Raw genomic sequence first — 21,988 nt, 5'->3', positions numbered from 1 at the left:
TTTAGATGTCATTCATAAAAGCTTAATTTTATCGATATCTATTCATGTGGTTCAGTTTTGTACATGAACCCTGATAGTAATATCGTAGTATAGCTTAAGAAACAAATGACTTCACTCGAGAGTGAGAAATAATAAGTAAAAATATGCATGCTAAAGCTAGAGAAATTGAAGAATATTATGGAGTGGGAGGAGGAAATTAACAAGAGAGAAACTAAAAGACTTACAACTATTTGTTGTATTGAAGGGATGATATGAATCATAGAGAGAGGCTCAATTTATAGAATTTTGATAGTGAAGAGATTTCTTATATGGAAGGTTTGGAATTTAAGACAACGTTCTGTACCAATTATACATTTTATGAGAATTGATTATTTCATTTACACGATTTATTAAAATAAATTTGAAATTCTTTTGTAAAAAGCAATTTTGAACGAACATATAGGGTTGACAATTATACCCGATGGGTTCAGGCACTATGATAAACCCAAACCTACTAAAAGAGGAATCTTTGGCCAACTCCCAAGGTCGGGAGCAGGGCTTGGGGACCTCGATATCAAAGGCGAATGTGATGATCGGTGGAGGTGTTCCTTTGGAAAACCCAGACACCCCGACCTCAGCCCCAAATTTGTTAGACCTACCAAAAATTTTTTTTAGAGAAATATACCTAAATTCATACATTATAAAACTTTCATGTTCTTAAGGTCAAATTTCGCTTACACTAAAATTTGGTGCTTTGGAATGTATATTTACAAAAAATAAACTATGAAATATTTTTCTAATATATAAAATTTCAAATATATTTTTTATTTAAAAAAAAAAAAAAACCTTTAATATTTCATGTATGTTACGTTTTAAGACAAAGGGAGATAAAAAATTAAATCCATAATCTAATGATGATCGAAATATTAGTAGGATAAATATTTATAAAATCTAAGGGCTTAATTAAACTCAGCTTTTTTTAAAACAAATAAAAAAAAAATATATGTAAATATTTCTTAAAATGATAATATTTTTACGTTTGGAAACTTTATAATAAGATTTTGTCTTTTCTTTTGTAAAATTTTGGGGTATGACATCAATTATTTTTCCATAAATGGGAAAGATGATAATGTGTTTTTAAGAATAAATGGCAAGTGAATTTGTACATTACCTTCTAGAATGTCTTAGGCTTATCTGAGATCAACACGTGTTTGAACTCTATTGGTTTATAAATTTCCTTTTAAGGTAAATTAGATGCATTTTAAATATAGGTATATTATTTTGTTATATCAAAAGTATTTCAAAACACATGTACACTAAGCCTGAGGTTGAGCTCATACAATCATCCCTCAACTAAAATGGTCTTTATTAGTTACAAATATTTACAATTGTATTGCCTTTTTTGCTTCAACTTTTTTATTTTATTTTATTGAATTTTGAATAATTCCATAAATGGGAAGTGAGATTCATATGGTGTTCAGTGAGTGGCCCTAATTTTACCTCATTAAATTTCTTAATAAAAATGAAAGATGGTTTGATTCAGGCAAGATGTGATTTATGCCACCAACTTTCCTTATATATTGCAATTTAAATTTTCTATCTTAATATAAATGTGTGTAAAGTTGACATGGTTTTTTTTATAATTTTTTTAAATTTATAATTCAAAAATTAATAGGGGTATTTAAGACCTTTCCTCATTTTTTTTTTTTTTTCAGAGTTAATTGCATTGACCTCTCTTGAGATTTCAACATTTTACAGGTGCGTAGAAAAGATGCTTAGGTTAATAAGGACATGAGTAATATTACATCAAAAACTCTTTCTTATAAACTTTCTCTCACAACTCTGACGTGGTAACTCGTAATTAATCAGCTCGTAATTGGTTAGCTCGCAATTAATTAGTAGGACCCATACAGAACCCGTTGTGAACTAACCAATTGTGAACTGTCACATCAGAGTTGTGAGAGAAAGTTTGTGAAAGAGGGTTGTTGGTGTAATATTATTTTAAGGACATACCACTTCATTAAGTTCTGTTAGGGGCTCTGTTAACTGAAAAGTTCCCTCACACCCCCTCAAATATAAAAACCTGAGTTACATCCACCAACTTACTTGAATGAAATTCAAAACAATTTATTTTAAAAAAAAAAAAAAAGCTTATAAATATTTACTTTAACATATTATTTGTAAACTAAAAAAGTTTAAAAATTGAAGCATAATTTTTAATTATTTTTTTCTAAAAATTAATAAATACCAAATAAAAAACTCAAACATTTTGTAAAATAAAAATATAAAAACTGATTTTTTTTTTTAAATATACCTTAATATATATATATATATATATATATATATATTTTGTAAATTGAAAAATAAAAAATAAAAAATGAAAAAATAGATCAATGATTCAGACGATCTAAGAATGATTGCTACCAAGATCTTAATATATTTTATTTTTTAAGACTTTTTCCAAATTTCTTTATTATTCTGAAATATTTGATTTATAATTCTGTATTTTAACATCAAAGTTCTATTTTGCCCCTCCATTAACTTTATCACCAAAAGTTGACAGTAGGAAGTGTAAATATAATTAATTTGTCATTTTTCATTTACAAAAAAAAAAAAAAATTTAAAAATCCCTTCCTTGCAAACCTTGGGCCACTTATATGACCCATGAGGATCATTCAGAGCTTTAAACCCATGATTTAGAGACAAAACCCTTCTCTATAAACCTTGGCCCACTTAAATAGCCCATGTATATTATTAAAGGCTTTGTAATTGTGCCCTAGAAAATTCTAGATATATTTATAATAACAATCTAGACAAATACTTTCATCATGTAAACCAATAAGATCATTATATAATTATCAAGCCATTTATCTATAATTTCACTATATTATTATTGTAACAATTATGCATTTAACTCAACTGGGTTTATATGCAAAGTTAAAGATTAATCTTTCCACACTATACTAACCAATTCAAATTTTCTCATACAAAATTTTAGGCAGCCATTTTTGTGCTCAACTTCACAAAATTTGATTTGAAGAAGCTCAAACTTCTAAATATGTTTAACAAAAATTCCTGGGAAGTAGAATTACATATATAATGAAGAATTAAATACATTGGCCATATGATATTTTCTAACCTGATCTCTTTCTCTTTTTCAACGTCTTTCCGCGAGATTGTACATTTTTCTTCGACATGTTTGAAGGATTCCGCTTGTTTTTCTTCGACAAGTTTGCAGGTTTCTGCTTATTGGACTGTCCTCTTGGAGCTGCTACAGGTTTTGAGTTTTCATCTTCACCATCAGACTGGGAGTCTTCACCCATGGATCTGTCTTCATCGGATGGGGCATCACTTACAGACTCGTCTTCATCGGAACTAAGTACCAAGTCCTCGACAACATCTTCATCCACTGCTACCTCTTCCTGAATCTTTTTCTTCTTCTTCTTCTCCTCTTTAGGAGACTTATCTCTGCAAAAAATAAAAATAAAAATAAAAAGACAGCGCCCATAGTGGACTACAGGAAGCAAGAAAATAGAGACAAAGAAGTGTGAAAATCTGATAAACATACTTTGAAGCGCTTCCAGGTAACCATGATGAACTGAAAACAGCAACACCCTTCCCATTCCTGGCATAATCTTCTTCTTCTTCTTCTTCATCACTATCAGGTATTTTCTTACCACCAAAGACGGAAGAGTTCTCACCCACTAGAACACTGTAAATGATAAGAGCATTATAAGGTGACAATTCTTAACATGGCAATGTATATATATATAAAGGCACACAACAAGGACGATGGAAAACCTGGACTCCAGCAATGAATCATGTCTTTGTTTTGTTCTCAAACGTAGAGTTGCAACATATTGTGACAGTGGGCTAGACCCTGACTTTTTCTCATCCTATGACAAAATGCAATCCATCAGTTTCTCCCAGTGATATAAAGTGAAGCAAAATGGAAGCATTTGTGAGATAGGGAAGATAGATCGGAAACATTAACATCAAGTACACAGCCCCAAGGCCAATATGCAGCTCGCTAAGCACTAATCAATTAGCTTCTGAGTTCACTTTCTTAATATCATCTACTCATTGACCACATAATACACAAAGATATACATCCCATATTATGGCTACTCTAATATATTATATTATGGCTACTCTAATATATTATCCATAATTCTATATTGAAATAAAATGAGTACACAACTAAAAAAAGAACCAAGAATCAGCAAACCTCAAGAAATGATAAAGCTGCTGGATCATTTGGTTGAAAAGTGATTGACATACGCCTTTCATTTGTAAACTTGGAATTAGCTTCAATCTGGAAAGTGAAAGAATCAAAAATATTAATAGAACACACACAAGCTCTGGTACACGTAGATGGATTATTTATACATGAAACCTGAAACAGTTCAACAGAATGAGTTTTCTTTATTTTCTTTTAACATTATTTCCACTGATCCATTTCTACTCTGCAAAGCACGTCTGGATCATTACTCATTATTTCAGTGCTCTGCAAAGCACGTCTTGATCATTACTCTAAAGAATATACCTGACGAATAAGTTGCCTCATTTCTTTTCGGAATCTTTCAACTTTGGTAGTTTTGCAAAAGCTACGCAACCGCACAGCTGGAATAAATGACAACTCAAAGAAAGCAACAGAATAGCTCCATTGGGCTAAATGTTCAGCAAGCTCTTCAACAACAGAGAAAACAGATGCCTCTTGAAATGCTCGTGTCTTCACAATTGGTTTGCTTACCTGCCATAGATACCCTCCAGTCATATAAAGAAAACAATTATGCTGCAACGGTAAATTTACACAGTGAGATATCCATGCTTAAAATACCTTGAGTACAGTGCGCAAATCCACAGCTTTGCCAATACCTCCAGCGGGGGTCCTATTCAGTTCTTTCATCTCTAGCATATCCAAAAGGAGCATGGAAACAGGTATAAAAGTACCGGTAGAAGCAGCAATGTGGTTAAGCATTTTAACACACCTCAATCTAAGGGGAAAGTATCGAGCGGTTGGAACTAAACGAGCAACCCCAGAAATTATTTGGGTCAATGGATAAGCGAGGGGCTTGAAATCTGCTTCTGAGCTATAGGCACAGATAGCTCCAGTCCAGAGCTCAAGGCAGTTCATGAATTTCCACTCATAAACTTTTCGGAATGCTTCCTACACAGAGAGAGCCTCCAGTGAAAAAAATAGTTTTAAGGAAGGTGAAGAAATTGGCCAGCCAGCAACAAGGTAATGGCACAATGCACCATTCTTAGTCAATCAGTGCAAAATTGTACAGCATCTAGCCATATTTTGAAAAATTGTTCCAATCACCAATAGACTAAGGTAGTAAGATTGGAGACCCAGCAGATCACATATGCCAAATTGAAAGGGATAAAATAAATAGCAAATATTTCAACATCACAGAACAGATGAGAAGCACAAAATATACCATAATACCAAATAATTTAGGTTAATCAACAATCTTAAGTGCAAAGGAAATAGTGAAGCAATAATTTTTTAAAAAGGAAACAAAAGAAAATAAAAATAATACCTTCGTTTTAACATTAAATGCATCCCGTAAAATCATTGCCAACTGCCGGATGAAAACAAAGGCATGCTGATATGCAGTTGGAAGATCCACCCCAAGAAGTTCTACAACACAATTACTAAGAAACTGGAGATGCTGTAATTTTACTGCATTTATGAAGTGACAGTTCAGTATATAAGCTTTGTATATCCCCTTGAAGCAGTCATCCAAACAATCAGATCCCAACCGAATGCATATATCTCTCAGAAACAGAAAAGAAACCACAGGGAGTGCACCTCCTCCTGTACCCCAAAAATGAAGTGCAACCTGGAGAGAATCAGAATAAGATAATTATCCCTCACTTATAATTGAAAGAAAAATCTAATAAAAAAAAGAATGAAAAAAGTAATCTGACTAAAATCTACAACAGTGAGGCAAACCTAGTACATATTAAGTGCATTTCAATAATGGCCCACTTAGGCATACTCTAATTCATGTCACACAAACTAAAAGACTTCACCTTAGCCCACACATAATTCAAATCTAAACATAAACGTATGCATTGACAAATTTAAAAGACAAAAAAAAGGGCATTAATGAGATAAGAAACCCAATTACTCAATAATTAGCCATGTCAAATTATTCCACAACCACTATACAACATATAGCCCCTCTTATGAGGGTCATACATCTGATTTTCAGTTTGTCACACACACACACACACACACATACAGGCTCAAATACCATATTGACAGATTCAACCCAAAAACTTAAGTCATCTAGTGGATCATGTAGACCATTATAATTGGTAATTTCAAACCTTTAAAGCAAGCATGCACATGCAGAATTGTAATATTGAAATAGACCAGCATATAAAGATCTCACATTAATCATACAACTGCACAGACAAGAACCTCAAAGAAAACATAAAAATTTACAACTTTTAGCATACCTTAACATATTTCCTTAAAAGGCTTGGAAACGCAGCCAAGAATAACGATGAATATTTGAGACGCCGTAAAGTAAATGATATCATTTCTGTGTCAGTCATTTGATTTAAAACATGTAGAGAATTTCCAAGATACGACTTCACTAAATAATTGTGTTTCTTCCATTGTGGTGTGTGAATCAGATCTGTTATGGTCTCTTTCTTTCCACCAGAAGAGGGGAGTTTCAACAACTTTCTAAGAATTCCATCCATTTCACTCAGTACAAATAACATTATTTTATTAAAGACACTACTAGACATGATACTAAACTTCGTGGATGAATCATCTCCAGCATCATCACCGTAGTGACATGCAATCCTAAAAGCTCTCATAAGAGAACGAACAGCACCTAACTGTCCATTTTCTTTAATTGAAACACACCAAGAATCAACCATTGCAGTAGTTATAACTTTTTTAGATGGTTTCTCTTCTTCCTCTTCTTCCACACCATGCCCATCAATTTCCTCATCTACTTGCATTTCTGCATTTTCTATGTCATCATCCTGCAGAGCATTGCAACAAATTTCATGCATCCATCAATTTCGCACATGCTAAATCTATTAGAAACTTGAACATAATCCACAGACTCACATCAATATCCTCGTCATCAAAATCTAGAAGCTCCTTATCGTGTTCTTGCAGAAACTTAAAGAACTCTGGGTCCTGCAGAAAACATTTGTCAAGAAGATCAGTAAAACCTACAATGGCAGCCAAATGCAGATCAAAATTTCACAAACTCAACTAATAATTCCCTACTTCAGTTTTCACAATTGAATGCTTTGGCTTTTATTAGTAATTGCATTAAATAAGAAAGTCATATCCATCATAGTTATCAGATTTGTAAAACTAAATCCATCTTGCTATTGAAAAACATAACTACAATGAATCCACCGTACAACCTAAACCCCACTTCAAAAATTTTCCTATATTTGCAGTAGCTAAAGAGAAACATTTCCAGCAAAAATACAGCTAATAGCCACTGCCACACGATAGTGACTCTATCCAACCAACAACAGACAAAAATCATTCTGCACACCACAATATATTGACCCCATAACAGCATTCAGTTCCCTAAACCTTACTCTCAACTAGACTATGCAGCCTACAAATCCCCCATTACAATATGCTCTATCCAGAACACAAAACAAAGATGTCCTTCAGAAATGGCTCAAAAAAGTACCAGCCAACTCATTTAACAATTAAGTAGAAAACATTTACAAATAATTCATAATCAATTGCCATTAGAACAAACAATTGAAGATTTAAAAAAAAAGAAAAAAAAAAAATTCTAACCTTCTCCTGAAGCCTTTGTAATTGATCCTTATGTTCCTTTGCTGATTTTTTCCGAGATTTCAATACCGGTTCACTTGTTTCATCATCATCACCATCATCATATTCTGCTTCTAATTCTTCAAATCCTTCTTCCTCGTCTTCTTCTTCTTCCACATCGTTAACTTCTTCTTCTTCCACTTCCTCTATTTCTTCTTCTTCCATTTCATCACTTTCATAGTCTACGCTCCTCACTGAGATCACCAAACACATTAATTGAATTCAGAATTCACAAGCACATATAAAAACATCAAGAAACTCACAAAGCAATCCTAAATTACGAAGATGAAAACATAATAATAATTTAAAAGAAAAAAAAAAAAGAACCTTTGCCTTTGGCGCCCATTTTGATGATAGCTAAACAACTGCCACAGCCAATGCAATTAAGAATCCACCAATCGTAATTCGAAACAAGACAATGAAATACGATTCGAAATTAAACTGAATTGAAGAAACGACCAGAGAAACGGAAAAGAATTAGAGAGGGGGGACTGAGGAGAGAAACGAAACAAAAACCCTAGGGTTTTTATTTTTGGGGTTTTGACTATTTGGCTAATTTTGCTGATCTCCTTTGACCTTTAGTTTAATTAAAACACCCCTATGTTTTAAATATTATTATTTACCCCCTAACTTATTCGTGGTGCTAAAATGCCCTTGTAGGCTACTAAAGGGATATAAGCAGAAATTAATTAACGAGAATGGCAAAAATTACTTAAAATTTTAACCTATCTTAGTCTAAAGGAATCTGAAAGTAAAACTTAGATGCATTATCAGTTATATTTCTTTGAAGAAATTTTGCAAAAGGCTAAAATACCTATAATCCATTCATTTTAATTTTCTTATAATTAATAAGAAATATTCTAAATTTTTAATAAAATTGTCAATTGACAACCGTTTAATTATTTCTAATTCTGTTAATTTTTAATGTTGTTCAATAAGATAAGATTATGGGTATTTGGCAATGTTTTAAAATCAGACCCAACCCGATCGAACAAGTTGAACCAACTTGGTCGAGACAAGTGGTCAAGGTGAAAAATCAGGGATATGAATTCACCCGACATGACCCGCAATTGGACCAGTGTCACTGTAGCAACCCCAGTCCAACAGGTTTTGGGACAAAATCGAGTAACTATTCCCCAATGGTAAAACCTAATTCTAAATCCCTAATTTTAGTTTCATCATTAGACCATGGTTTTCGGCTCTCTAATTTGGGTTTCATTCTTTGTTAAAGTGAAGAAGAAGTAACGGGGAGGGGAAGGAAGAAGTGGCCGGTCTGATTTGGACCTCATTTGGCCAGATTGTCACAAGTAGAGCTTTCTTGGCCGTCAAGTGAAGTAAAGGGAAAGAAAAAGAGGAAGGAAGAAGAAAGTTACTGTAGAGAAAGGGGAAAGTGAGAGAGAGAGAGAGAGGAAGTCAACTTTCTCTTTAAACCCCAATTTAAGTTGTTTTATTTTTGAAATTGTTAATCTTTCTCCTAATGGTATCTATTTAGAGAGAGAGAGGAAGTCAACTTTCTCTTTAAACCCCAATTTAAGTAGTTTTATTTTTATATACCTTTCTCCATTGCCTTCTATGTCCAATTGAATTATAACTGGGTATGCCTTTGTCTTTACTATAAAAATTGTCATTGTCTTCTTCTCTATTCTTTCTAAAATTTCTAAATTCATCTCAGAATTTTCTTTCTTTATTTTGCGTCCCATTTGAGAAAGCTAATAGTTGCTTGTACTTGTCAATCAACTAAAATAAATTTCTTGTTGGAGATAAAATGTAGGTTTCGTTAATGTATCCAATTGGAAGTATTATTTGACAGCTAAAACTAACTGATATTGGATGTTTTATACTATATATAGATATATCTAGTTTGATAAACAATTCAGTAGAACAAACACATCACATTGTTTGTATACCTTTTCGATAATATTTATGATACACATGTATTTAGAGTTTCGCGACAATGGTTATATACACAATTAACTAGCAAGAGAGTGTTCGATTAAAGGGAAGATCGAATACTAATTAGAGGATGATTTATTTTTAATTTCCTATGTGACTGACGTAAATAGAATGTTTGATTTTATTTCCTAAAGTAAGAAAGATTGCTTATAGATGAGACTCTATTTATAAGGGTGTCATTTTTTATTTTGGCGGTGAATAATAATAATCCTCTACTTCCTTTTCAATACTTCTCTTCTTCCTAAACTCAAAATTCTCTCTACTTCTGCAACTCTCCTTTAGACTAAATCACCATATTGTTTTACATCTTATGATCAGTTGGTTTTATAATCAATACATAGAAGACAAATTTCTGTAAAGCAATTACCATATCTTGTGTGTGATTTTTCCACCAAGCTTGGGCTACCGCAAGGATGTAGCTCAATTCAGAACCAGCTCAACTCCAATGATTGTCCGACCCAGCGTAAGCTCGTCGAGCTCTAGCTCGACCCAGCACAAATTAGTTGCGCACAATCTGTGCGATTGTTCAACCAATTCCCAAATAACTTTAGATCCCAGATATCTCAGGAGGAATCAAATTAACAGTAATCTTTACGCAATCACAGCGCTCAATCGCGAGAATATCAGAGTTGCATTTCAAATCAATTGTAATCTCTTTATTTTCGCTATTTCCTTTGTATAAACATTATATATAAACCCCCTCAAATGATTAAAAATGGGTTAGAAAATTCTCATAGAACTCATATTGTAAGCTCTCACAGCAAATACAAGAACAGTGGACATAGGCTCAAGATTCAAACTTGTTGAACCACTTTAAAAATCGCCTCTTGTCATTACCCATTTTCAAAAATCTTTTTTTTACCTCCAAGTCTTGATATCATATTTTCAGAAGAACTATTATGGTTCTTTTGGTGTATGTTACACCAGTACCACATTGCCATTCAATTCTCGATCCATCATATGTTGAAAATAATTTCCCAATATCAGTCATCCTCAACCTCTGAATTACGCTCTTTGATGACCTTTCTTAGATGGTTCAAAACCCTAGACAAATGGAAATCTCTGTTTGCTCATCAGCTTGCTCGGTACAAAGGCCCTATGTCTACTAAAATGGCATGGTCTATCATGTTTTTCCACAGACATTACTCCATCAGATCCGATGGCCTATATTTTTCACATCATCAAGTCACATTTCATCGGTCTTATCCATATAACCTCGTTCATAATATGTTTGACCATCTTGTTGAGACTAGATCAATTCAAAAAATCAGATCATTCCAGATGAAATATGGCCATACTTTCGCGATGATGTTTCGTGGGAACTCTTTCCTCCAGACTACACTGAGAAATTACTCCAAGCCAAACAAACATGCATACGTTCCATCACTGCTCAATTCGATGCCAATTCAGATTATCCAGAATGGTAGTACCCAGACTCACAACCAGATACTGTGCAGGAAGAAGAGCTTCAACAGTCTCGTAATTACTATCTTCATGAATCCAGGCGACAACAGTACATGTGTGCACCAAGTACCTTTGCAAAACAAACATCTCAGATTCCAAACATTTCTTCAGATACTCATCCAGATACATCTTCTCGACAAATCTCTGCTGGCTGGATTCAATCAATGGGTTGTCTCGATTTCCAAGATGAAGACTCGTGGCACGTTACCAACTTGTCAGACGATTAAAACTCTATGTCTTAAAATAAAAAGTTGTATCCTTTATGTAAAATAGTGGTGGACTAAATAACAGTTTGCCAGCTTAATTTAATATCTTCCTTATATTTTGTAAAAGTCAAGTATTGTAGGCTTAAAAAAAAAAAAAAAAGAGTCAAAATGTTTACTCATGTATTAAATGACTCATTTATGAGTCTTGCAGGGGTTGTATATCTCTTGTGTATTTATCTTGCTCAAAAATCTCTCACTTCTCCCTTACATATTTTCTTTACACATCTTTACCATAATTTTTCTATGTTTCTTTCATCTTTCTAAATTTTCCCTCAACCTCAAGGGTATTGTAATATTCCGATAATGTTATGGATAACAAAAGATCCCATATATGTTTTTAATTTATATTCTTTGACATATTTATGTTCTTCATTTATGTTCTTATTCTTCATTTATGTTCTTGGTGTGTTTAATTTTCACTAGCCCTTTTAGATGATATTAGAAGTTGTGTGGGTATACATGCGTGCGGGATAAAAGGAGGGCCTTGACCATGATTTCGACCGATCGTTACATTGATTGGTTTCACTTAGGTCGGCTATCATAGTTTCCCACATGTATAAACTCCACAATCTATAAATAAATATATAGATAGAAAAGAATATATTCTACATGGAATGTGGTTAAACGAATGAAAATATATCATGTATGTGTTATCTTGCTCATCAATTTCAATAATAAACGTTTCTTAATAATTTTTAAAAATAATTATTCACATGATATAATTTATTAGTTTGACGTATAAATTAATAATATATGTATGTTCAAATTATGGTGTTGATATAGAAATTTGTACCAATGAGAGAATTCCGATTGATCCTGTCGAAACCGAAATAGATGTGCGCATGATTTAATGAAAATCAGCAATTGAATAATTAAAGAGAAAATACAAGTAATGACAAGAGACAATTTTTAAAGTGGTTCAACAAGTTTGAATCTTGAGCCTACGTCCACTGTTCTTGTATTTGCTGTGAGAGCTTATTATATGAGTTCTATGAAAATTTTCTAACCCATTTTTAATCATTTGAGAGAGTTTATATACAATGTTTATATAAAGAAAATAGCGAAAATAAATGGATTACAATTGATTTGAAATGCAACTCCGATATTCTCGCGATTGAGCATTGTGATTGCGTAAAGATTCCTATTAATTTGATTCCTTCCGAGATATTTGAGATCTGAAGTTATTTGGGAATTGGTTGAACAATCGCACGGATTCTTTGCAACTAGTTTGTGTTGGGTCAAGCAACGGACAATCGTTGATTTTTAAATTCTACCTCATAATAATTACCTAATTTTATCTATCAATAATATTTTAACAATACTATTCAAAAAACTAAAATAAATACAAACTATAATATAAAATTTATTTTTATTTATAATTTACCAAAGTTTGGACGGTGCTCATGTATGTCACGTCCCCTTTAAAACTTTTGTAAGCCCCTAATTAAAATTTAAAATACATTTTTATAGTACATTTTTTATGATACTACGATGGGTTAAATCAACGAATAAATGTTCGATAATATCAATGAGTCTATTCCATTTAAGGCTCCAACAAAACACAAAAAGACTTTTCAAAACAAATATTTTTAATCTTAATAATAGAAGATATTCCCTCTCATGAAGAAGAGATATTCCAAGCTGCTGGCCTCGAGAGTCGAGAAGACGATAACCAAGGCAAGTCACGTGACAGTCACCTGACCTCTCCATTAATTCACTCTCTGCCGGCTGCCATTTACATGAAAGAGTCTTTGACGAGTGTACCCAACTTTTCTGTTTGTGTCAGAGCCAAACAAGATCCCTGCAAGGCTATTTTGGTAATTTGAGAGATATTATCGTGTACACGTTCTGTGATCAAGCATGATAATCACCGTTCATTGACAATTTTATACTTTGATGAAATTAATAAGTTTTGTTAGAATTATATAAAAGTCACCAATTTGTTAAATTCAGTCAATTCGGTCTTTAATTTTCTTACGTTTTATTTGATCTTTCAGTCTAAATTAGGATTATTTTTAACTTATTAAACGAATAACCCAGAGGGTCAATTTGGTAATTAAGACCAAAATTTTTTTCATCACCTACAAACGTCACCTACACAAGCAAGATCAAGACCGTTCTCTAGGTTACTTAATTGCCGATCAATCGATGGTAATCCTCATCCTTCACCTGTCAACGGCCCAATGAAAACCCTCCACGTATCTGCACATGCAGATGCGACCGACCCATCTTCACTTGTGTGCTTAAATACAGAAGCCATTTGTGGAGAGCACCAGCCAACCCAAAAGAAAGGAGAAAAGGAAGAAAGAGAGAAGTGATTCTTCTCTCCCCGAAGTGCTTCCAGAAACAGCACTTTTTTTCCTTCAGGTACTTCTTCCTCTTCTCATCATGCATGTCTAGATCTTTGAATAACCATGCTGCTATTATTTTATTTTATTTTTTCCTCTTATTATTATTATTATTTTTTTTTGTACTTTTTGAGTTTTTTGTAGTGCAATGTGTGTTCTTCTCTTTGCGTGCTCCTCTCTCTCTTTTTTTTGGTTAAAAATTATGACAAAAAGTATTTTCAAATACGCATATGAGAATTTCCATTAAACTCATAAATATTATGTATTTTCCATAAGTTTTATATATAATTTAACTCGCGTCGAATTCGAGTTTGACTGTTTGAGTTTAAAACTTGGGTTCGCAAAACGAATTCGAGAATTTATAGATTATGAAAACGATGTACAATCACTTGTGAGTGACACAACTCGTTACACTCAAGCCGAACTGGCTCGTGTTTTGATGGATTCATATCCAAAATGGCCTTTGAAGGTTACTTTTTTTTTTTTTTTTAAAAAAATAAAGTCAAATCATCAAACGATGAAGAGGATGATGGTGTTGTGGTTTTGCTTACAATAAGGAAGTGTTTGGCTGGTGAGATAATTTTGGAGAAGAAGTCATTTCAGGTTGTTATGAGATATTTCCCTGATTATCTGCAGTTTCTGTTTTTTTCTTTAAATTAATTCATTATTACCATTGTATTCTTTTCCCAACATTTTCCTTGGTGTTAACGTTGTTTTATTAGTTTATTATTATTTTGTAACTTATTTTAATTACTATATTTAACTGTTTTTTTTCTTTTTAAAGTTATTTATTTATTCTTATATCTTCTCTGGAAGCATATAATTTATAATTACCTGAATTGACTGTTTATTCACCATCCATACTTGTCATTTCTATTTGTAAAAGAAGTAATATATATATATTTTTTTTTGGCTTAATTTCAAATTTATTGCCATTATATCCAATTCGTCAAAATGAATTTCAAGCGGTTGCCTAATAACCTGAGTTAGGTTTTGATGGAATCGTGTTCAATTAAAAACGTGTCAGAAGTTGAGGAATATATCATATGGTTACTTTTAAGCTTCACATTGAGTGACAATTTCTTATGATCTTTGTAAATGAATGAAGTGATAGACAACTAATTGGATGTGGACACATGCTGTGTTAGGCTTAATTTCTGATTATCAGTACCAATAGTTGTGTTTCATTTTCATAGCCCATGTGAATTTTAATTTGGAAACACTGTGCATAACTTGTTTTCACACTCATATGTCAATTAATTTTGTTCACATATTTTTCTGAATACTCATAACCACCCATCATCGGCGGAAACCTTTTCTTTTTTATTTTGTTTTGATCGAAATCGAAACATTATCAAACCGTTTTCGTGTCTTGTACTTCGGCATTTCGTGATATGGCATGAAAGATGGTTGGCCTCATGGCCTGTGATTAAATATGGGTGGACCTGAAGTTGGACATGGAAGTATTTGCATTAATATTTCTTGACATCTTCTAGCCCCATAGCAGGCATTAGTAATTTAGAGTGGACCCTTTACCTTACATTATGAAATTAATATTTATTTTTTACCAGTTTCTTTTGTCCATTATTCATTTATTGTTTGCCTTTCCTTCTGTGTTGCCTGCTACAATTATTAATTTTCATTGTTATGCTTTCAATTTACTACAACTGGCTGTTGTTTTCAGCAAATTTTAACAGAAATTCTTGATAACTTAAACCGACATTTGATTTTTAGGTAAGAAACAATGGGAGCTGGTGGCCGGATGACAGCCACCAACGGTAAGCAGGAAGGGAAGGAAAGTCCTGTCCAGCGTGCACCTTATACGAAGCCTCCCTTCACTCTTAGCCAAATCAAGAAAGCCATTCCTCCTCACTGCTTCCAACGCTCCCTCGTCCAGTCGTTCTCCTATGTTGTTTATGACCTTATCTTGGTGTCCCTCTTCTACTACATTGCCTCCAATTACTTCCTTCTCCTCTCTTATCCACTCCCCTACTTAGCGTGGCCCGTTTACTGGATTTTCCAGGGCTGTGTTCTCACCGGTGTCTGGGTTATCGCCCACGAGTGTGGTCACCATGCATTTAGTGACTACCAATGGGTGGATGATACTGTTGGGCTGATCCTCCACTCAGCCCTTTTAGTCCCTTACTTCTCGTGGAAGTACAGTCACCGCCGCCACCACTCGAACACCGGTTCTCTCGAACGCGACGAGGTATTCGTCCCAAAAACCAAGTCCAAAACCTCATGGTTTGCCAAATACTTGAACAACCCTCCAGGGAGAGCTCTTACCCTTTTAGTCACACTCACTCTGGGATGGCCTTTGTACCTAACCTTCAATGTGTCAGGCAGGCCTTATGATCGTTTCGCGTGCCATTTCGATCCCCATGGCCCCATCTACTCAGATCGCGAGAGGATCCAAATTTACATTTCCGACTCTGGCATCTTCACCGCGATATACGTTCTCTACCGGGTCGCGATGGCTAAAGGAGTAGCTTGGCTCGTATGCATCTACGGAGTTCCATTACTTATCGTCAACGGCTTCCTCGTCTTGATCACATACTTGCAGCACACGCATCCGGCTTTGCCACACTACGACTCTTCGGAGTGGGACTGGCTGAGGGGGGCTCTGGCGACTGCAGACAGAGATTATGGTGTGTTGAATAAGGTTTTCCATAACATTACAGATACACATGTAGCTCACCATCTCTTCTCCACCATGCCACATTACCATGCTATGGAGGCAACCAAAGCGATCAAGCCAATATTGGGTGAGTATTACCAGTTTGATGGCACCCCATTTTACAAGGCAATGTGGAGGGAGGCTAAAGAGTGTCTTTACGTCGAGCCCGACGAGGGTTCTCCGGCGAAAGGCGTTTTCTGGTATCGGAATAAAATCTGAAATGGCTATGGATGGTTGAGTTTAAATAATATGCAGTGTTATATGGTAGTTGTACTCTTAGCAATATTTCCAGTGGTTTCATGGTTGTTTGGAATGCCTAAAAGATGAAGAAAATTATGTATTAGTTGTATGCTAAAATTTGTTGTTGAGAGTTTTAATGGACCTAAAATGTTAAGTTTTAGAACTTGTTGTGTACTGGTAAGTTGTGTTTGTTTGATAGAAATCTGTCTTAAGGATATACAGTCTCCCCGCTTCATTATATTAATACAGTGGGACTATCCATTAAAACATTGCAACGTATTAGACACGGGGCAAAACTAATAAACTTTTACTTATGTTGTGTTTGTTTGATTTCGGTTTCATGATCCAACTACCACATCTCTAATATAATTTCATAATAAGAAGAAACTTAAATATCCCACGTGTATATATACAGCAATGCTAATTAATATTAAAAAAAAATTGTGTACTTGCCTAAGTTAGTAATTTTTAATTTTGACATAAATGGTTATCCCAAAATTGAGCCATATACAATGATTGTTGCTTTTGTATATATGTCACATAATTTAATTTTAATTTATTTTTTAATGTTTAGATTAATTTAATAAAATATATTTTATTGCTATATATATAGATATTGTTTTCCCAATATGTTTGAATAGATTTCACCTGAGTTCTTGGTATACACTGTAATTGATAATTTTCCAATTACAAATTAAGAAATGAAAAAAAATTCAATTCAACTATTCATTATTCAAAAATAGATAATTTAATTTCTCGTCTTTGTTTCTATTTTAATTTAACTAGAGTAAAAACCATTATTCTGAATTCTTATTTCGACTAAAATAATTTTTGATACAAAGAGAAAGATAAATATTGGATAAAATACTGATAGATAATTAATTAGGATGTTTTCACAACTCGAAGTTAAATAAACTAATTTTCTTTCTTCTTCTTTATTCCTTGCAAATTTGACACCCATCAAATGTTTTTCTTCTTTAAATGATATCCTCTTAATCAATCACAATAATTTGAAAGTTTTTCAAACCCTTGACTTTATGTAATAAATCAAACCCTTAAATTAATGGTCCATCGGCTTTGAATATCGACATGCCACCATTTCTCATCACTTCCATCTTCCTCTTCTTTGCATGCGCACTCATATGCCCTCCCAAGGCGTTTCCACTCGCAAACTTCACATGACACATAAAGCATTTGTGTTCTCTCTCATCTTCATCGTCACAATCATCTTCATCTTCGACTTCAATTTCAGCTTCGGTTTTGCTCATTTTTGGATCATCGAGGTGACACAAATTGGTATAATCATTCCTATGTTCATCAGGCTCAAATTTTGGTTCTTGAACTTCTTGTTTTACAATTTCCTTATTTTTTAGGCGGGTAGAATTTGCATGAGATAAAGTTCTTGGGCTGATAAGTAGTGTATTTTTATCATTAGGGTTTTCTGTAATACTTGTAGTATTGACACTTTGAGCCTCCATTAATGGGGAATGAGTGAAAGTGTTTGATAAATTCGGAAGCTCGAATTCGCTGCCAAGAGGAATGCAGGCTGCAACTTCAAACCATTCATCTCTATACTGTTGGGGATCACAGTCAATATTATTTTGGTCATCCATGAGGGTTTAAGAGATTGTATAAAGTAGTTAATAAAATAGATGGCAAATGGTTGAGAGAGAAGGGGCTAATGGGTGGATGATAAATAGGTTTAAGGGCTTATAGTTATATACTAGAACACTTATGATACCACAAGAGTCCCTACCTAAGTTTTTAATGGTAGAAATTGAGAAGAGAGAAAATATTCATATATGGTATACATGTATTGATGGGTGGTATGGATAACGTGATACTTCTGTCGTATTCTATATTCTTATATATATATATATGGACATGGAGTATATACAGTTTATCATTGACATCTGTACAAATGTATAAATGGGTGGTATGTATGTATAGATTAAATAGAAAATAAATAAATATACAAAAAGGTGTTTTTTTAAGGAATAATACTACAGTAAAACCTTTTTATAGTGATACTCTATATAGGAATAAACTCTACGTAGTCATAACAAATTCTATTCTCAATTTGGAATAATTATAAATAAGAATAAACTTCACATTGTAATAAGTCATAGTTTTTTTAACTCTCGTCTTAAGGAAAGTTGTCTCTACATTGTAATAATTATCTGTATATTGCAAAAAAATATATGTTATATTACATTAAAGGTTTAAGATGAAATAAAATATTTATCTGAAGTTGTTTGAGACAATAATTTATGCTTTAGAGTTGTTACCACATCTTTTAACTTGTGAGTACATTACTTGCTAGCATGAACATTTTCTTGTTAAAGCCAAAACATTTCTAACTTCTCAAACATGTTTAGAGCTTCTTGACATTAAACTTTTTGTGTTTCCATACTATCATCCTCATAGTTATTTCATTTCTCTTCTTGTTTAATTGTAGAAATAATTTCTTATTTTGTTAAAGCATACATAACTTGTTACTTATTTGGATGATTAAGGAAGACATTAATATTTATTTGATTAGTGTAGTGAAATTGTCGAATCTGATCATTCAATTCTATAATGACTCTTTGATTCTCCTCATTCACTTCATTTGTAACTTGCAATTCATCAATATTGGGGATCCTAATTTTGTAATGTTTAAAATAATTCGCAATTATCTGTGGTTTCACATCAGTTGTCATGCAGCAACTGCATTTATAATTCTATCAAGGATAGTTATTTTTGTTGGTTTCAAAAAACAATCTTCTATCTGCTTTAAAAGTAGGCAATTGAAGAGCTAAATTAAAACCCTAATATTATTAAAACATGAATTGAAATCCTAATATCATACTATTAAATCATGAATTATGAAATAAATTTTTTTTTAACTACACCTTTATTAAGTTATAATCTCCCTACAGTAATAAAATTAATTAGTTCCAACATTATAACTACAGAGAGGTTTTACTATATATATATAAACTAGTGTGTTTTAATGTGATTGGATAATTTTAATTAAATTAGTAAATCAATGTCATGTAAAACATGCAGGGTTGCTACATCAATTTGTATAATTAATTTGTACATGTAGCATTACTCTAGTTTAAAAATGTGTGAATGATGTAATCTTTTTCAATATAAAATGTGTTAAATGTAGAACATATAAACAAATTAATTAAGAAATAGTACATAAATCTACTAATTTAAATTGTATTGCTGATTCATAGTTTAATTGTTATCATTTTTCATGTATAGAAACAAGATTAGGTCATTCAAACTCCAAGTGATATGAATGTCTTGATTTTTATTTTATTTTATATTTTAAATTTGGACTATGTTTTGATTATTATTTTTTAATTGTCCAAAAACAAGACATTTTTAAAAAAAAAAAAAAAAAACATTAATAGTTTATGTACAAATACATTATACAAACTCTCTCATATAAATTGATGTATTTTAGTGCGATTGGATGATTTTAAATTAGAAATAATTTAAACAAATTAAAGTAAATAATACATCAAACATATATTCTTCATCTGGTTTGTACTCAGTACGATGCCTTGAGGAACTTTTGCGAATTATCTTATCAGATTATCATTCCAAAAGGATCAACTATAAAAATGATTTAGGCATGTACACGATATCCCTAATATTTGTTGTCTCCATTATATATAATAGGGTTGACATAATGAAATGTTACAGTAATAATTTTATATATGAAAGCATCGTATGCCTTTTGAAAATATGTATTTTGATTTATTCAAGAAATTTCAAACATTAGTTAGGTTAATATTGTTACTTATATAGGTTTAATTGAATTTAATAAGTGACAACAAACATATTCAAATTACATTTATGCGTCACATAAATCATTTAATTTGCAGGTAATTTATTACCGGGCCAGTTTCAGATTAAGAAAAAATGAATTTAAACCATTAATTAATTAAAAAATGACAACCAAAACAATGTTATAGTAGCTTTAATTTCCAGAAATCAAACCACTGGCCAATTAATTTTTCACACAAAAAGAATTAAAAAATTATATTCCATTTCATGGTAATATTATTAATTAGTTATTCATTTGTTATCCATTCAATTTTATCCAAAATTTTGGTTGTAAAATCAGTGCATAATATGAATTTTTAGTACAATACAACTCTAAAATTGAATTAATACAATACAAAATTAACAATATTTTTCATTTTTTGGTCATTTTTTGTTATATGGAATGGAATTACCCAATTTACTCATCACTTTTAAAGTGCTGTGCTTGTCTTGCCAAAAATAAAATTTAATTGAAAGTCTCCATTTAAATTTATTCCAAATTAAGGACTAAGAAAAAATAGAAATAAAATAATAAAGAATTTCTTCAAATATATATAATTAGAAAGGTAATTAATGAAGGGGGAATATCATATAATACCCCTAAGGTTTTCAAAATTATTTTGGATGACAATTTTTGCACTTTTATCAAATGAACCCTCAAAGTGTAAACATTATTCCAATAATACCCCTTTGCCCTAACTCTGTTAAGTTTCCGTTAGTTTTGGAGAAGCAAAATAGTAACTTTGGTCTCATAAGAAACTGTTTTGGAAAATTTTCTACAAAATTGTCAATTTTGGGAGGGAGAACGACTTATACATACCCAAGATTTATCGTAACGACAAGTTGATACCCAAAAGGTTTTAAAATGACAAATAGGTACTTTCCGTCATGTTCTGTTAGTGATTTCTGTTTATTACTGTTTATTAATAGTGAAAAGACTAAAATGCCCTTAAAAGTTTGAATTTTAGTTTTTTATAAATTTAAAAATTTCAAAAAACCCCCTAAGTTTACAAATTTCACTAAATACCCCAATATATAAAAGTTTTATAAAATAACAAAAACACCCCCCACCNCATCACTTTTAAAGTGCTGTGCTTGTCTTGCCAAAAATAAAATTTAATTGAAAGTCTCCATTTAAATTTATTCCAAATTAAGGACTAAGAAAAAATAGAAATAAAATAATAAAGAATTTCTTCAAATATATATAATTAGAAAGGTAATTAATGAAGGGGGAATATCATATAATACCCCTAAGGTTTTCAAAATTATTTTGGATGACAATTTTTGCACTTTTATCAAATGAACCCTCAAAGTGTAAACGTTGTTTCAATAATACCCCTTTGCCCTAACTCTGTTAAGTTTCCGTTAGTTTTGGAGAAGCAAAATAGTAACTTTG

At 32.3% G+C, this 21,988-nt stretch overlaps 2 protein-coding genes across 2 annotated transcripts; one reads left to right on the top strand and one right to left on the bottom strand.

Annotated features, from left to right (window-relative positions):
- Positions 1-2,935: 2,935 nt before the first annotated feature.
- On the bottom strand, positions 2,936-8,353 carry LOC116125737 (nucleolar complex protein 2 homolog). Its single transcript, XM_031411453.1, has 11 exons — positions 8,147-8,353; positions 7,784-8,013; positions 7,082-7,153; positions 6,454-6,993; positions 5,526-5,828; positions 4,820-5,149; positions 4,526-4,732; positions 4,208-4,294; positions 3,781-3,875; positions 3,548-3,691; positions 2,936-3,447 (listed from the first exon to the last, which is right to left on the bottom strand). Exons 1-11 carry the CDS (start codon positions 8,163-8,165, stop codon positions 3,114-3,116), a joined length of 2,361 nt encoding a protein of 786 aa, XP_031267313.1. The 5' UTR covers positions 8,166-8,353; the 3' UTR covers positions 2,936-3,113.
- A 7,241-nt stretch (positions 8,354-15,594) lies between these two features.
- Positions 15,595-16,823, top strand: LOC116125738 (delta(12)-acyl-lipid-desaturase-like). The gene has a single exon (XM_031411454.1). The coding sequence runs from the start codon at positions 15,595-15,597 to the stop codon at positions 16,744-16,746; it is 1,152 nt and encodes a 383-aa protein (XP_031267314.1). The 3' UTR covers positions 16,747-16,823.
- Positions 16,824-21,988: the final 5,165 nt, after the last annotated feature.

Source organism: Pistacia vera, unplaced genomic scaffold, assembly GCF_008641045.1.
Source record: "Pistacia vera cultivar Batoury unplaced genomic scaffold, PisVer_v2 Contig170, whole genome shotgun sequence".
Taxonomy (NCBI): Eukaryota; Viridiplantae; Streptophyta; class Magnoliopsida; order Sapindales; family Anacardiaceae; genus Pistacia; species Pistacia vera.
This window is presented reverse-complemented; position numbering and strand designations above follow the sequence as displayed.

Excerpts from the sequence above, each read along its gene's own strand:
- LOC116125738 (XM_031411454.1), top strand. The coding sequence starts at position 15,595 with ATGGGAGCTGGTGGCCGGATGACAGCCACCAACGGTAAGCAGGAAGGG.
- LOC116125737 (XM_031411453.1), bottom strand. Across the intron at positions 4,733-4,819 it reads ATTTGCGCACTGTACTCAAG|GTAAGCAAACCAATTGTGAA; the intron begins GTATTTTAAGCA and ends TATCTATGGCAG. Across the intron at positions 3,692-3,780 it reads GATTCATTGCTGGAGTCCAG|TGTTCTAGTGGGTGAGAACT; the intron begins GTTTTCCATCGT and ends TATCATTTACAG.